This window comes from Paroedura picta, chromosome 2 (assembly GCF_049243985.1).
Source record: "Paroedura picta isolate Pp20150507F chromosome 2, Ppicta_v3.0, whole genome shotgun sequence".
Taxonomy (NCBI): Eukaryota; Metazoa; Chordata; class Lepidosauria; order Squamata; family Gekkonidae; genus Paroedura; species Paroedura picta.
Genome location: NC_135370.1, coordinates 124,468,750 through 124,485,482, shown reverse-complemented (window position 1 = coordinate 124,485,482; position 16,733 = coordinate 124,468,750). Strand labels below are relative to the sequence as shown.

At 46.3% G+C, this 16,733-nt stretch overlaps 1 protein-coding gene across 2 annotated transcripts; it reads right to left on the bottom strand.

Moving 5' to 3' along the window:
• Positions 1-6: 6 nt before the first annotated feature.
• On the bottom strand, positions 7-15,764 carry LOC143830243 (transmembrane protein 178B-like). 2 transcript variants are annotated; one of them, XM_077322462.1, is made up of 4 exons: positions 12,713-15,760; positions 7,211-7,324; positions 4,495-4,632; positions 7-2,011 (listed from the first exon to the last, which is right to left on the bottom strand). In XM_077322462.1, exons 1-4 carry the CDS (start codon positions 13,437-13,439, stop codon positions 1,767-1,769), a joined length of 1,224 nt encoding a protein of 407 aa, XP_077178577.1. In that variant the 5' UTR covers positions 13,440-15,760; the 3' UTR covers positions 7-1,766. The 2 variants fall into 2 exon arrangements, with proteins under 2 accessions (XP_077178577.1, XP_077178578.1); XM_077322463.1 differs by lacking the exon at positions 4,495-4,632 and having other exon boundaries at positions 12,713-15,764.
• Positions 15,765-16,733: the final 969 nt, after the last annotated feature.

The window sequence follows — 16,733 nt, the reverse complement described above, 5'->3', positions numbered from 1 at the left end:
TCACGGGTAAAATGCTGCTGTGGCCAAAAAGAAGGCCAGGGACTTGGTAAGCTGTGTGTGAGGCTAATGAATATCCCACCTGAACCCTCTACCTTTTTGAACACTGCGCCCTACATTCTGCCACTGTATTCTCCAAAGAGCTAAATGTACTGAATTCACCTAGGGTGTCATGCCCCAGCACATGGTATACCATGTATCTGCTTTGACCACTGGCACTTTGAAATAAGACTGGCTCCATAATAACACGCAGCTTAATCGCTGGGAAATGAAGAGGAGACTAGCGTCTGAAAGCCATCGCTAGTGTGGCTGCATGGAGAAAAATGTGGCCGTTCCCCATCAGTGCCAGAGGCCATGTGCTTAGGGGGTAAGAGCACAACCTGCTGTATCTGTAGAACAGAACTTCCATCTGCTCGGTGTACTCAAGCCTTTTAATTTAATGCCTGTTGAGACTTACACCTTCCATTAAAAAAAATCACACTTTCCATGAATACAATGATTTCAGCACTGAGTAATTAATTACATGCCACTTAAAAATACAATGTAAACAGCTCTCTAAAAAAAAAGGCTCCTGTGCAGTCTTTTGGGGAGACAGTAAAAGAGCACATCTCGGTGAGGCCAGGCTTGTGCTCCTCTCCTGCCCCAGCACCATTGTTGTTCCTGAGTTGGCCCAGTTCTTGTCTTTTCAGCACAGAGCGAGCTTCCTTTTCTCTGTGTTGCGAGAAGTTATCACTGAGGGGCTCTTAAGTTGTTCCATTTCTGTGCTCATCTCGAATACTCGCCGTCCAAAAATAATAATCGTGAATCAATTTGTACTTTCCACATTCAGTCTGAAGGGTTGGCAAAAGTTCCATTGGCTGCCACGGTAGTCGCAATGACTGCATCATGTGTAGGACAGTCGTCCTGGTTCATTTGCTGGGCTGATTCAATTTTATCTACTTTGCTTGCTCCTGTAAAGCATGAATTTCACAAGCAAGTGCCTTGACTTAGTTTCACACATGCCCATAGAAGTCTATGAATTGAGTCCCAGCTTCCTGTCCTCTTGTGGAAGAATTCCTCAAGCACCCTAAAGCCTAAATGCACTTTTCCCCAGCTTGTCAGCGCATGGTTGTACAAGTTATTTTACGAACAACTTCTGTCACAGGTCCTTGGCTTCCAGAACTGCCAAGTTGCAGACACTGCATAGTCCAGAAGAGGGCCTTTCCACCCTCCCTGTCTGGATGGCTAAAAGCCCCTCTCCAAAGAAGCTGGTGTTGGAAGCTGATTTGACGCAGTAGTCAGTGCTACACCTGTTACAGCAATATGCGTGTGCTGTAGAGGAGAATCAATACTGAGGCTGGGTGGATTTCCCCTTGTCCTTCGCCTCTGACTGGAACTCAGAATTCCATCAGAAATGGAGTTCTTCAATGTCAAGGGATACCAAAGGGAATTCACAGTGGCTTCTGCTTCTGGCAGAAATCTGATTCAACATAACAGTACAGAGACCCTTACAGCATCACACCCAATTGAACAGAAAACTTTTCTTTAGGCAAGCCAGGAACAAGAAACGACCCTGGCCAGGATGGTTGTATTATAGACAGAGGCAGGCTGAAGAATCCAAGAGCAATGTTCCTGCAGGCCTTTGTCAAAGCGATCTTAATCCCTTGGATGGCTCCGCAGAGGCTACCGCCCTTTGTGATTCTCCGATGCCCACCCTGCGTTGGCAGCACCCTCCTGCTGGAGCTGGACTGTGCTTGCTAGAGTCTCTTGTGCTCTTCTTGCTGTGGTTATCACACTGCACCATTTTCCTGTCTGGGTTTCTGTACAACAGTCTGAGGAGTGTTGAGGGAAGGGGCTAGTGTGCATAGGAATCCAGCCAAAAGTGTTAGTCCCAGGCCTCCCCAGGCACAGAACATGGACCAGCCATAGCCATGACTGATGTCTTCAGGAAGCCCATAGACGTAGCGGGGGTAACGAGACAGCTCAAAGTTTATTCCGGCCACACATGTGCAAAGGGAGATGATGCAACATGTACCTGCGGAAGAGGAAACGAGTAAGCAACACTAGCAGATCAAGAGAAATGGCGTTTCTCATCACCCCAGTGTACGTTTTCCCGGGGGGGGGGGTTCCCAATGCTTCCTTAGTGTTATATTCAAATACCTCACTTTACATGATGGGAATGTGGTACTAGGGAATCACTTGTTAATCTAGGCCAGCAGAAGTGCCCTTACCCTTCTATCTTTAGTATTAAAGACCATAAATGTCTTTTAAACATTACTGTCGTTACTGTTTGAACTCCTACCCTTCCGTAGCCAGTGCCACAAGAAGATGTCAGTCTTTTTATGGTTAATTAATGAATCCTAAGCAACTGCCAACCCGTTCCTGTAGTCATCAGACAGCAATGAATGTTCCTTGCGTGAACTAGCCTCGTCGATGTCAAAACCACAGCTATAACAACCCCTGTTGAAAGTAGAGGAACTGCACTGCTTCATCATGCCTGGATCCAGCTTTGAGGATTATCTTCCCAGCTACCCACTGCCGTGGTGGAAAACAGTAGAATGAGCAAATGGGCACCCCTCCCAAGGTACTTGGGCCAACCAAGCATTTTAACGGAGCTTCAAACTAGTCGTCAACTGTAAATTAATTTGGAACCCAATTTGGGGGACTGAAAAGTAGGATAAAAATGCAATCAAATAGATATGCTTTAGCAGGAATGCTCCTACAGAGCCTAAGATCCCATATCTACAGTGGAATCTCATCTCTTAACCATACCCGTCTCTGTAGCAGCCTTGATTGGAATAGCTTGCAGCACCCCTCTGGTTGTGCAGAGCACAGTTAGTAGCATAGCTTGGCCAGTTCCTGGCACAGCCCCATTTTATCTTTCTCCTTTTCCTCATCTGAAAGTAACCCCAAGTATTTTAAGAAGAAGAAGAAGAGTTGGTTCTTATATGCCGCTTTTCCCTACCCGAAGGAGGCTCAAAGCGGCTTACAGTCGCCTTCCCATTCCTCTCCCCACAACAGCCACCCTGTGAGGTAGGTGAGACTGAGAGAGCCCTGATATCACTGCCCGGTCAGAACAGCTATATCAGTGCCGTGGCGAGCCCAAGGTCACCCAGCTGGTTGCATGTGGGGGAGTGCAGAATCGAACCCGGCATGCCAGCTTAGAAGTCCGCACTCCTAACCACTACACCAAACTGGCTCTCTTAAAACAGGGGTAGTCAACCTGTGGTCCTCCAGATGTTCATGGGCCACAATTCCCATGAGCCCCTGGCAACAAACGCTGGCAGGGGCTTATGGGAATTGTAGTCCATGAACATTTGGAGGACCACAGGTTGACTACTCCTGTTTTAAACTACAATTGATCTAGCTTGTGTGGTGTCATGTTTGCTTGTATTTATTTAGATTTGTTGACTTCCACTCCTGGACCCTGCCAGCTCATGGCGGTTTACAATAAAATTCAATAAAACCAAATAAAACAGCGGCAAAATCCTATCTCATCCCCCCAGCCCCACCTGTCCGTGCCCGATAACAGCACACCCACACGCCCTCAGGAGAGGTACCCTGCCTAGATGTCCAGAGTTTAGGGGCCTCAAGCCCGATCTTACTCAGCTTGGCTTCAACCAAATGCCTGGTGGAAGAGCTCTGTTTTGCAGGCCCTGCAGAACTGTGATAGGTCTGCCAGGGCCTTCAGCTCTTCCAGGAGCTCATTCCACCAGGCTGGGGCCAGGACTGCAAGGGTCCTGGCCCTGGTTGAAGCCAGGTGTACCTCACAGGGACCACGAACAGATTTAAACCCACAGAGAGAAGAGCCCTGCAAGGGGCATAAGGTAAGGTGACCAGATTGTCCCACTTTTGGAGGGACATCTGGGAGTACCTGGCAAATTGTACTTATGTTGAAATTTTAAAAATATAAATTACAATACTGTTTTTGCGTTCTATGCATTCTATTATACTTTTTGTTGCTCCATATAGACCAAATTTTTAATCAAGAACCCCCCCCCCTCCCCGGTCAATGGTGTCCCGTTTTACCAGTGTTAAAATCTGGTCACCTTAGCATAAGGAAATAAGTGGTTCCTCATATGTGTGGGGCCCAGGCCTTGAAGGTAAGTACCAAAACCTCAAAGTTGATCTGGTAAACAATTGGTAACCAATGCAGCTGCCTCAGCACAGGCTGGGTATGGGTCCCCCAAGATGATCTTGTGAGGACCTTAACAGCCACATTTTATATCAACTGTAATTTCTGGGTCAAAGACAAAGGAAGGCCTGCATAGAGCAAGTTACAGAAATCAATTCTGGAGGTGGCCGCCGCATGGATCACTGTGGCCTGGCGCTCCGGGTACATTTAGGGCGCTAGTAGCCTAACCTGGAAAAATGCCACCTGGGCTACTCTAGTGATCTGCACCTCCATCAATAAGGAAAGCAGTGAAACCAGTGTTGCTTTGATTCATTGCCTCTCAGGCACTACACCAAATCCCCCCAAGCCCTTCATTTGCTCAGAAAATAAAAAAGAACTCTCACCTCCCATAAGGAAGAGCAGTCCGGCTACATATTGCATGAGCTCATGCTGTTTACAGCAGCCCAGCATGCCAATGATCCACCCAAAGAGGATGATGGAGACGGCCATACCAATGAAGCCAGCTGTCATTCTCCGCAGATCTGGGGGGGTTGGTGGTGCAGGGAGGAAAGAAGGTGGAGACGGGGTGGGGAGGGAGGGGGACAGAGAAAGAGAGAGAGGGAGAAAGACCATGCAGAGTAACTTGGGGGCTCTAGAGGAAATCAGAGACAGAACCTTACATTTGCAAAAGCAACTTCTCAGCTTGAATGCTCTTAGCTGTGAAATCTTAAACATTTAAGAACAAGAGCTCCAGCACTAGGGGCGTGCGTTCAGCTAATCAGAACCCCTCCAAAAAACTGAAAAATACTTTATCGGTATTTTTCAGGTATTAATTCAACCAGATACCAATTTTGTTTTGTTTCTTGTCATCTAACAAAATGTCCCAGCCTGAAAAATACCAAAAATATTTGGGATTTCTTCAGGACCACCAGATAGCTGGAATTAAGACGTCTAAAGGGACCAGGACCCCTTTATGTGCCTCAGAGTTAGTTCACTCCAAGCCTTGTCACTTCCCAATTAAATTGCTGAGGAATATATTTGGAACAGACAAAAGGAAACCTAATGAGCAATTAAACACTGGAATTAGCTGCAGGGTGAGACAATGGTGACCACAAGCATAGATAGCTTTGAAAGGGAGTTACAGTATTTGCTGGCGTATAAGACTACTTTTCCCCCCTGAAAAACATGCCTCCAAGTGGAGGGGTCGTCCTATATGCTGGGTGCACTTCAGTTGGGATAGACATAGCTGCCCATAGTGGCCCATAGTACTATAATGCAATGTAACAAACTCTATATTTTGAGTGGAAACGTTGGGGGGTCGTCTTATACGCCCAGTCGTCTTATACGCCGGCAAATACAGTAGATAGATTCATGAGGGAGAGGCCCATCAATGGGAGCCTCCATATCCAGAGGCAGCAAGTCTCTGGATACCAGTTCTGGGAGGCAGTCAGAGGGGAGGGCCTTGGCCTCTATGCCCTGTTGTCTTTCAAAGCGACTGGTTGGCTGCTGCATGAAACAGGATGTTGGATTAATGGACCACTTGTCTGATCCAGCACACTTTTCTTATGTTCTTAAAATGACTACTTAGAGCCAGATTGTGGAAACTTGTGGTGTTGGATCAGCATTGCACTTCCTTCCTTCTTTCCTTCCTTCCTTATTTTGTTTACGGCTGACTGCCAGAAAGGATTATGAATAGGTAATCTCTGTACATGTCCAGGGCATCAGGTTGTTTTACAACCAGAACCATGATGTGGTCTACATCAATGGTCCCCAAACTTTTTATCACCGGGGACCAGTCAACGCTTGACAATTTTACTGAGGCCTGGGGGGGGGGGTAGTCTTTTGCTGAGGGACGTCACCGCCTGAGCCCCTGCTCCGCTTGCTTTCCCTCTGGCACCCCTGACTTCCCGCTGCCCGCTGGGGAGCACTGCCATATAATAATAAATAAATAAAATAATAAATAATAATGTCGAGGGGGAGCCCCAGCCATGGCAGCCGCTGGAGAGCACCAAAGGTGAGCTGGTGGCAGAGTGGCAGGGCAGCCCCCAAGGCAGCAGCAGGAGGAGGATGAGGAGCAGCCGTGGCCCGGTACCAACTGATGTACGAACCGGCACTGGTCTCCGGACCTGGGGTTGGGGACCACTGGTCTACATATATTGTTGATCTATTCTAGGGTTATATTGTTATTGGTAAAAACTAGAGTACAGATTGGCACCTGTCTTCAGTGCATCCAGAAAGGGGTCCACAAAGGTGGCACAGACAGTGGAGATGACAGCTAAGGAAAGGGATTGAAAGTGCAGGGCTAGAGCTGGTGGAGCTTAGCTGGAATTGTTGCATCCCAGAAGAAAAAGACTTGGGTAGCCAATGGTTAAAAGTATTACCGTAAGTAACCAGTATAAGATCAGATGATAGAATTGTACAAGGTAAGGGGTTCCCCATCTTGAGAACAATGAAATAATGTCAGGAACACAATAATAAGGAAATAATGGTGTATTGCTGGCCAGAGAGATTCTAGCATTTTTAAAAAGATATCTGGGATAGTCCTAAGTGCATAGTGAGCATGTTTGCATGCTTCTCCAAATTAGAAAGGCCTTTTGCATGGAAAGAGCCTCTTGTGGCGCAGAGTGGTAAGGCAGCCGTCTGAAAGCTTTGCCCATGAGGCTGGGAGTTCAATCCCAGCAGCCGGCTCAAGGTTAGCCTTCCATCCTTCCGAGGTCGGTAAAATGAGTACCCAGCTTGCTGGGGGGTAAAGGGTAATGACTGGGGAAGGCACTGGCAAACCACCCCGTATTGAGTCTGCCATGAAAACGCTGGAGGGCGTCACTCCAAGGGTCAGACATGACTCGGTGCTTGCACAGGGGATACCTTTACCTTTACTTTACCTTTTGCATGGAAAACCCATATGTCAGGGAGAAGGATCAACTTGAACCTTCATGAAGTGCTAGCTTTTATGTAGCATGGCATTTTTGATGGCAAAGAGCATTTAAACGTGCAGTTTTCCAAACTCACATTGTAAGTAGTACAAGAACAGGAGGGCTGTACCATGAGATTATCATGAATGTTTTATTTGGCTCTGACAAGACCGATACTAGGCTGTTCATAAGAGCTGTGGATACTTACGGAGGGCATGCCACTCGTCCTGCCGGATGGTGTTAGTAATATTAACAGGTAAATTGCGTGGCAGGGAAGATGAGGTGTAGTGATACTTCACAGCTGTGCAGCGCTGAATAACTCCTGAAAGAGAGAAAAACACAACATGGAAATGGAAACATCCTATGAAGCTGAGCTTTAGTGGTGTTTTCCATTGATTGTGTGTTATACCATGATCAACCTCTTCTGTTTTGGGCCACTGGTTAAAATCTCATTTTTGCCATGAATTCACTAAGTGGTCTTACACAAGAGAGATTCAGGTGGGAAGCTGTGTTGGTCTGAAGCAGCAGAACAAATGTAGAGTCCATTGGCACCTTGAAGACCAACAATGTTTTATTATGGAATTATTAGTATTTATTACAGAAGCCACTCAAAGGCCTGCCACCAAACTTCAGTATGCAATACTAACCTATCTTACAGGGTTGTTTGTAAGGATAACAACATGCTCATGTAAGGGCCGTTCCTGTCTCCATCTCCCACTTCCACCACCAGAGGAATCTGCCAGCATTTTAAAAATAGTTAGTAGATATATCATCACTAATCACTAAAGTGATATAAAAGAATTCCTACCATTTTTTTTAAGCTTCAGGAAAAATGGGTCTTGGTTGGGAAATGTGAGTGATGTTGGTGGGACAGTTTGGAAAGCCAGATCTTCCTGTCTGCAATGTGAGGAAATCTGATTTGACTCTGATGTTTCCAGAAAGGTCAGAGCAGAATTTGGGAAAGCATAGAATGTGATGGCAGGAGAAACATTGTGTGGGTGCTCCAGATACCCCAGCTCTTATTTGAGAGCTGAGGCATAGCAAACCCACCATACAGAAGAAGTCTTAGCCTTCTAAAACATTAAAACATTTTAAAACATTGTCTTTTTAAAACATTGTATCACATATATAATTTTCCAGAACCAAGGTTCTGGTTATAATGGCCTATACGTCATGAATTCTGGGGAAAAAAGCAATCAGGTTAAATGGAATTTGAAATTCACCCAAAAAGAAATGTGGTAAAATAAAAATGGAACAGAAGCATTTGAACGAACATGATTTCACTGCTGGGGTTTCTTGAATCAACGTTCATAACCATTAACATGGTGTAACTTGTGTGCAGTCTGATAAAGAGGCATGTGATAAAGCAGGTTCTTGGCCAGGAAAGCTGATGCCACAAACAATCTATTAATCTCAAGAACACTTTGTCTACAATATATTTCATGATGTCATCCCATTTAAATCTGTCCACTTGTGGACTTTTCTGGGATATTTTGAGATAGAGAATGTAAGTGAACCAAACAGCAGTGAGGGCAGGGTATGATTTTAATGTGAATGTCATAATGTCAGTGCACTGCACATTCCAGTTATTCACTGAATCCATGTGACATCTCTCGTTAGCAGCTCTCCTCCTTCCAAGAACTCTGCCTCACAAGTGGAAGAGTCATGGCTCAGTGCCAGAGCATTTGCTTGGCATGCAGAAGATCCCAGATTCAATCCTCGGCATCTCCAGATGAAAAGATCAGGTGATATGAAAGGCCTCCCTCTGAGACCCTGGAGTGCAGCTGCCTGTCACAGTAGACAATACTGACCCTGACTGACTGATTCAGCATAAAGCAGTTTTATATATTTTCAGACATTCTTCCAATTATATTATCATCAGTTTTTCCAACCACTTACCAAGCCAAATACTATCATTGTTTTCCATGCACCACCATCATTTTCAGAAGACTAGGGAAGAACAGCTTCTTATATTAATTTATTTTAATACTAACAGTACAAATTCCAATTGGGCCTTTCTAATCCAACTCCATTTTCCTATTATAGACCTCTCTTTACTTTCTGAATGTTATATTAAAAGACTCATCTCAGTTTTGAAGACTTGATGAAAATTAGTGAGGAAAATGATGTTTCCCGGTTTATATATATAATAATTAAATATTACACACATATATGTATCCTGGCAAATAGATGGAGAAGAAATGGAGGTAGCGACAGATTTTATATTCCTGGGCTCCAAAACCACTGCAGATCGGGACTGCAGCAAAGAAATTAAAAGACACTTGCTCCTGGGGAGAAAAGCTATGGCAAATCTAGACAGCATCCTAAAAAGCAGAGACATCACCCTGCCAACAAAAGTGCGTTTAGTCAAGGCTATGGTCTTCCCAGTTGAAATGTATGGCTGTGAAAGTTGGACCATAAGGAAGGCCGAGCGTCAAAGAATTGAGGCTTTTGAACTCTGGTGCTGGAGAAGTCTCTTGCGAGTCCCTTGGACTGCAAGAATCAGAATTAGAGTACCTTGCAAGGCAAACAAACTGGTCAGTCCTAGAGGAGATCAGCCCTGATTGCTCCTTAGAAGGCCAGATCCTGAAGATGAAACTCAAATACTTTGGCCACCTCATGAGAAGGAAGGACTCCCTGGAGAAGAGCCTAATGCTGGGAGCGATCAAGGGCAAAAGAAGAAGGGGACGACAGAGAATGAGGTGGCTGGATGGAGTCACTGAAGCAGTAGGTGCAAACTTAAATGTACTCCGGGGAATGGTAGAGGACAGGAAGGCCTGGAGGATCATTGTCCATGGGGTCGCGATGGGTCAGACATGACATATATATGTTGTTTGCTGTCTGAAGCTCTGACCATGAGGCTGGGAGTTCAATCCCAGCAGCCGGCTCAAGGTTGACTCAGCCTTCCATCCTTCCGAGGTCTGTAAAATGAGTACCCAGCTTGCTGGGGGGTAAAACAGTAATGACTGAGGAAGGGAATGGCAAACCACCCATTGGCATTGAGTCTTAGCATTGAGTCTGCTAAGAAAACGCTAGAGCGCGTCACCCTAAGGGTCAGACATGACTCAATGCTTGCACAGGGGATACCTTTACCTATATATGTATGTGTGTGTGTATACCTGATGCATTATTTTATAATAGGAGCAGCATACAAATATGGCTGAATCTACAGTGACTATGTATACAGCTTCTAAAAAGGTATCTAAGTGGTATGCAACAGAATCAAAGGAATAGGGCCCAAATTCCCAGGGCTAGCCCAGGGACAATTCTGAACATCAAGGAGGAGGGCATGCTTGTGGGTCACAAAATAAAGAACCATCCACAGAGGCTCTATCCACTACATCTTTTGCCTTTTCCCAACCAGTTGCAATCAGTCAGTCACTCATGATGGAAGAGTACCAGCAAAATTACATGTTCTCGGAGGAGCAATGCACAGGATCCTCTAAGGGAATGTTCTTACTTTTATATAGTCTAAAACCAAAGCTTTTTAAAAAGATCTAAATGTCCATCTGCATTTAATTCTGAAAAAGTATGTGCCTGAACTGTTAGACATTTGTCAAACTGAGAAGAACACACACACACACAAACTTTAACTTGTTTATTTTTAAAATAATAGGGGAACAGAATGCAGAGAAAATTTGGGAAAACTGAACTAAAGAATCTAGAATGAATGAGCGAGATATCTGCCTGATGTTCAAATGTATCCCTGTATTGGAAGGCGTGATTATGGCAGGTTGATGAATTCTGAAACTAATGTGGCAGGAGCAACTCTACCCTGCACTGGTAGCCCACCCTCCAGTGTGTGATAAAAATGAGCCCTAGTAGAGTTTGGGACACAATAAAGCCTATTTGTTTGATGACCACCTAACTCTGCCCTGGATTGTGGTTCTGCTTTTCTGCAGAAATGAACCTTTAGCAAAGCCTCAAAAGTGGGGGTGGGGAGAAGCATCCTGAAAGCCATGCTTAGATTGAAAATATTATACTTTAAATCCATTTAGTAATATCAATGAGACCAGAGAGCTTTTGGCCTAAGGGGAGGAGGGAGAACCACAGAAATTGAAAATAACATTATGCAGTACCAATTAATAAAATGAATAAATGACATGCCCTTTAATGGAATAAAATCAACATGGAAACACTGAAGAGTAGAAAATGCATCCTACTGGATTAAATGCAAAAGGCAGCTGATTATTTTGAAATGGATTCTATAAAGAGGAGCCACAGCTATAGCTTACAAATGATGCAGAGGTAGAAACAGAATATCCACTATCTAGTGAGAAAATACAAAATACAGTAAAAGAAAACAATGGAACTAGTTTCTAGAGCTAATTTATCATCCAGATGCCCATATATGAGGGCCAGTGTTGTGTAGTGGTTAAGAGTGTCCAACTGGAAACTGGGAGACCCCAATATGACTCTCCACTCTTCTACAGAAGCTTACTGAATGATCTACTCTCAGCCTAAGATTCCTTACAGGGTTGTTGTAGATAAAATAGAGAAGAGAATGCCTAACTTCCTCCTGTGATCTACATTAGAATATTATACAACTCATTGTTATTGGGACCACTGTTTCACTTTGAACTACTGTTACGGGTAAAGAAGATCCTCCAGGAATGATCTGAACCTCAGGTCCAATAAAATAAGTTTTACACTTCTAGCATTTGGTTTGTGGTATAATGAAGACAACAGATGTCTAATCTCAGTAGCACAACTAACATGTTTTCTATTATTAGCTCCTGAACACATATCTGGAAGGCTAGCACTTCATGCCAGAAGGTGGCACAGCAGATATCAGCCATACACAAAAGTTTAGATGAAGCATCAGGAGAAGTACCCTCATAATGACCTACAGTAGAGCAGAACATTCTCCAAATGGCAGTTGTGTCATCCATCGTGGTCAACCAGGCTTGTCATAAATACACAATGTCACTGAAGACATGTCAGCATTTCCATTTTGGGACTATAATGTGTAATGCTCAAAGTGTAGGTGCTAGAAAATCCAAACAAGTTTTCATTTATGACAATAGCTAATCCAAGCCTAAGGTGCTCACTGAGCACACAGTGCAGCCCATGCCCACCATCACACAAACTGTACCCACCAGCCACAAGAGCAAAGCAAGAGACCAGCAGAGGCCTTAGCATATTTTGACTACGTCTCAGAGAATGTTTTTCTTTAAGAGAATGCATTCAACTTCATCCAGTCCGCATATGAGCGGCTCTATCCTTGTGCATTCAGAAGAACACACCCACATGAAGAGACATGTCAAGCAGCTTCTGCAATCATGGAAATCCTTGCCAGCTGCATTTTCTGTCAGCTGGCTGGTCCTACGCTAATCATGGGGATGCAGAAAGAGGATAATTGGGGTTGTTCCCATGAGTTGGCTCTCAACCCTAGAGAATCGAGATGCCAGAGAGCCCGGGGGACCCGGGAGAAGCACCATTTTACAAATGATTTCCTTCTGAAAAGCTCCTGTTGAGCCCCGATGAGAAAGGCCTCAAGGGCCTGCGCTGCCCGTGCTTCCCTCGGGGAGGGCAAACGGGGAACGAGAGCCCAGAAGGGAACGACCTGGTCTCCCAGCGGCACGGGCAGGCGGAGGGTGGGGAAGGGGCCCTGCGGGTTCAGCACCCTGGACAGAGGCGCCTCCGCGCGCGCCGCCCGCCCAGGGGGCGCCAGATCCCTCCCTCCCTCCCCGCCTCCCTCCCCGCGCACCTTTCCGGATGAGCTCGTCGCTGTCGGGCTCGAAGCCGGCGCGGTGGCAGCGGCGCCAGAGGCCGGAGACGGTGGAGTTGAAGCGGCGGCCGCAGTGCGACTCCAGGGCGAGGGCGGCGGGCGCGGCGGGGGGCGCGGCGGGCCGGGGGCTGCGGCCGGGCACGAGGGCCCGCGGCTGGCGGGCGCGCAGCGGCAGGTGCGGGCTGGGCGCCGACATGGAGCCCGGCGGGTCGTTGTTGGCGTTGCGCTTGTGGCCGAAGCCCCGGCAGCGCTCGCGGTGCCGCCGCGCGTCAGTCTCGTACCACGAGTCGGTGCCGATGGCCACGGCCAGCAGAGCCAGGGCGGCGGCGGCCAGCAGCAAGCCCGAGCAGCTCAGCGCCTGAGCCGCGGCCGCCATCTTCCCCGAGCCCCGTCGCGCCGCCCGCCCGCCCGCCACTGCTCCCCCTGCTGCTGGGCCGGGGGGGCGCAGCCAGCCGGCCAACTCGCCGGCCAGCCTCAGGAGGCCCTCGTGGCGCCCCGCGACCGGCCCGACTCGACGGGCCCGGCGCCAACCGCCTGCTGCGGTGCGGAGAGCGCCCAGCAGCGACTCTCCCGCCGGCTGCCCTCGGTGGGACCACTTGTGGAGAGGGAACCTTCGGGGCCTTTCCCTTTCGACCCTGAGTGGCAAAACCGGGCTTGGCTTGGCGCGCGTTTGAAGGAGCAATGCAGGCAAGGATGCCATGGGCATGTGCAAAGTGCGTCTGCTTCCTCCTGGAGTGGCCCTGCTTCCTCTGTCTCAGAATCGAATGCAGGCCTTGCTTTCCGGGCTGAACTGGTCGGGGATTCTTGCGATTCATTACAGCAAATTGTAGAAGCAGTAGCTAGACATGAATGTATCAGTAATTAATAACAAATAAGTCACATATATGTGACATTAGGACCACTTCTCCTTTTGCATACTAATACAGTATTTACTCAGTAAATGCATCAGGGGCAGCTGGACAAGCAGGCACAATTTGACACACGGAGGAAGAAATCTTACTTCCACTCTGATTCACTGGAACCATCTATTGTATTCCAGAGCTGCTTGTTCCTGCAAGGGGCAGAATTGGGTTCCCACCATTTTGGGAAAATGCAAAGTGATCTGCATACTTTGGCTTATGGAGATAAAAAAGCCAGCTGTGCACAGTAAAAAGTCAACGTGGTTACATGAATTACAAGAGTCAGCCTGCTGTTAGCATTCTATCTAGAGTGTCAAACCAGGCTCTGGAGGACCCAGAATTCAATCCCCATACTGCCATGGAAGCTTGCTACTGTAGGACAACCCTACCTTATAGAGTTGCCGTGAGGATAAAATGGAGAAGAGAAGGATATGAGTTGCTTTGGATCCCCACTAGGGAGAAGGGCATGGTATGAATAAATAAGAATGATATGGGAGTGCAGAGACATTTTAAATACTATTCCCCCCACCCCTCAAGATAAACTTGCAAAGAGGCAAAGCTTGCTTCATATTTATGAAGTCTATGCCTGTTACATGGGCCTTCCTAATGAATGAGCACTGCCTTTCATGGAGTCAGCTCTGACTGCTAACCCTAGCCTAAGGGAACGTAAGCTAATACTTGCATTTGACTAATATGCTGGGGGAACTGAGGCTAACACAGCTATCCCTCTGGAATGAACACACATAAATGATAGTTCCCCAGGATAATGCAGCTGCACACCACAGCCTTGTGCGTCCACCTTGGCCTAGCGTCCTCAGACTTCTCAAAGCAAGAACTGAAATGAGTTTTCGGACACACTCATCACAAACTCATTAATTTTGGTTTTTCACTAAACCCGAAAAACTCTGCTTTTCAGTAAATCAGCTGTGAAATGAGTGACTTGTCACTGTGTTACTTTTGTGCACAGATAATACACCTAAATATCTTCTGAATAAAATTAAGCTCTAACCATCTGGGAATGATGACTGCAATTGACCAAAATTAAGTGTTTGGCCTCAGTGATTTCAGTGTCAGCCACAGCACAGCTTACTTCTTCCATCAATGGGGACTCGAAAGTGCTTAACTAGCTGGATGCCACCCAACACTAATATTCCCCAAGACTCTTCAGACCCTTGCAAAATTCTGAAGACCTTAAATACTCTTATTTGTATTTAAATGTAAACATAAGACTCCTTCACTTCAGCTTGTGAGTGCCAGCTTGGTGAAGTGGTTAAGAGTGGTGGCCTCTATGGAAAACCATAGTCCCCATTCCTCCACAGCAGCCAGTTCTCTCAGAGGTCTCTCAGCCTCACCTACCTCACAGTGCACCTTGTGGGGATAGGAAGGGAAGGTGGTTGAGACTTCTTTGGTTAGTAGAAAGCAGGGTACAAAACAAAGGCTCTTCTTCCTATGCTTGCACTGCAATCTTATCGGCTTTTTAAAAAGAACAATAAAAATGGCACCCTGAGGGTACAGTGATGCCCACCAATGTATTCCTGGGCATTGCCTTCCTAATTTGTTTTGAACATTGATGTGCCACCTCGCCAAAGAACCCAGTCATGAAATTATTAACATTAACAAACTATTTGAAGCCCACAGAATATGAACTTGGGTTTTGGAGAGAAGCCAAAGGCCTTGAGTGGAACAGGAACTCCCACCCCTAATAGGTCAGAGCTTCCGGACCCTCCCTTTTAGCAGACTAGGAAACATTCAGCTCATCCCAGGCAAGTGCATCACAGGTGCCTGGTAACAGGCACGGCCTTCCGATGCACCTGGGCTTGGAAACCTTGAAACATCCCCTTTTCGCCACCTCTGTGGTGCAGGTGCTTTAGAAGCGCCCAGGATGACACTTCCCATGGAATTTCCCAGCATTTCTGTGTCACTTATGGCTATTATTATTTCCCCTGTCACTTATGGCTATTATTTTGATTGGCTTTAGCTTTGCGGTAGCCATTTTGAAGTAGCATTCATCACCTTCTCTCAAAATCCACACTCCTGAAGTTGCATTAATGGATGAATAGGCTCGAGCCCATAAGGAAAGAATAGCAGACTAATGTTCTTGAAGAAATATGTCGAGCTTTTGAATCTTTCTCTGGCTTTTCCTGATGCAAGAGCTGTCATTTCCTTTGTGGAGACTGAGTTCTTGAGCTTTTCCCCACCTTACTTGGAACGGAGAAGGTATTTTCCACAAGCTCAGAATGGTTCTAGAGCAGAGGTAGTCAACCTGTGGTCCTCCAGATGTCCATGGACTACAATTCCCATGAGCCCCTTCCACCAAATGCTAGAGGACCACAAGTTGACTATCCCTGCTTTAGAGCCTTTTTGCATGCAACTTGGCTTATCTGCACATCAGCTAAAGCCTTTTGATTTCAAAGGGTATTTGATAAATCCAGGGAAGACAGCTGATACGCCAGCTAAATAGAGCCTCCTGTCCTGTACAGCAAGTCTGCTGTCCCAGCTAACCATTGCAACTTGCAAGCTCCCAGAAAGTAGTTGCCCTGCTCTTATGATGCTCAGAAAGACCTACTTAACTTAATCCTAACCTAGCAGGATGTCTGTTGTTTAGCCTTTTTTAGACAATGGATTTGCCCCTTGCTCTAGCCACCCCTTGCAAGAGAGAAAGAAACATGCTAATAAATGAATAGTCTTGCCTTGCAGCAGGTAACTTAAAATTTGGCTCCTTTGGGCCAGAAGCAGAACAGGTTCTTTCCATAATTTGTTCTAGAGTAGCAGTCAAAAATAAGAGTTCACAGTCAGATTTCTTTTTAAAAATTTCATCTCTATTGCCTCCATGCAAAATAGATCAATACAGATGAAGGAAGATGCACAAAGAAATAGTGAAAAAATAAAGCTAGAAAATAGAATGTTCTCTGCATTGCCTGAAGTGACACTGTGGATATGTTAATTGAACTCCACACACACACACACACATACCCATCCTGGTGCCCAAATGCAGCAGTGGGGCAAAATGGCATCTCCCCTCAGACTGTGCACTGCGCCCTTTTAGGGGTACCTTCCTGAGATCTGCACTCTCAGTCCAAGTCTGGCTTGCCAGCCAACAG

What these genes read in the sequence shown, in the direction of transcription:
- LOC143830243 (XM_077322462.1), bottom strand. Translation starts at nt 13,439, where the DNA reads ATGCCCATGGCATCCTTGCCTGCATTGCTCCTTCAAACGCGCGCCAAG. An exon ending in CGACGAGCTCATCCGGAAAG is followed by an intron (nt 7,325 to 12,712) that starts GTGCGCGGGGAG and finishes TCTCTCTTTCAG; the next exon opens with GAGTTATTCAGCGCTGCACA. An exon ending in ACTGCTCTTCCTTATGGGAG is followed by an intron (nt 2,012 to 4,494) that starts GTGAGAGTTCTT and finishes CCTCTTCCGCAG; the next exon opens with GTACATGTTGCATCATCTCC.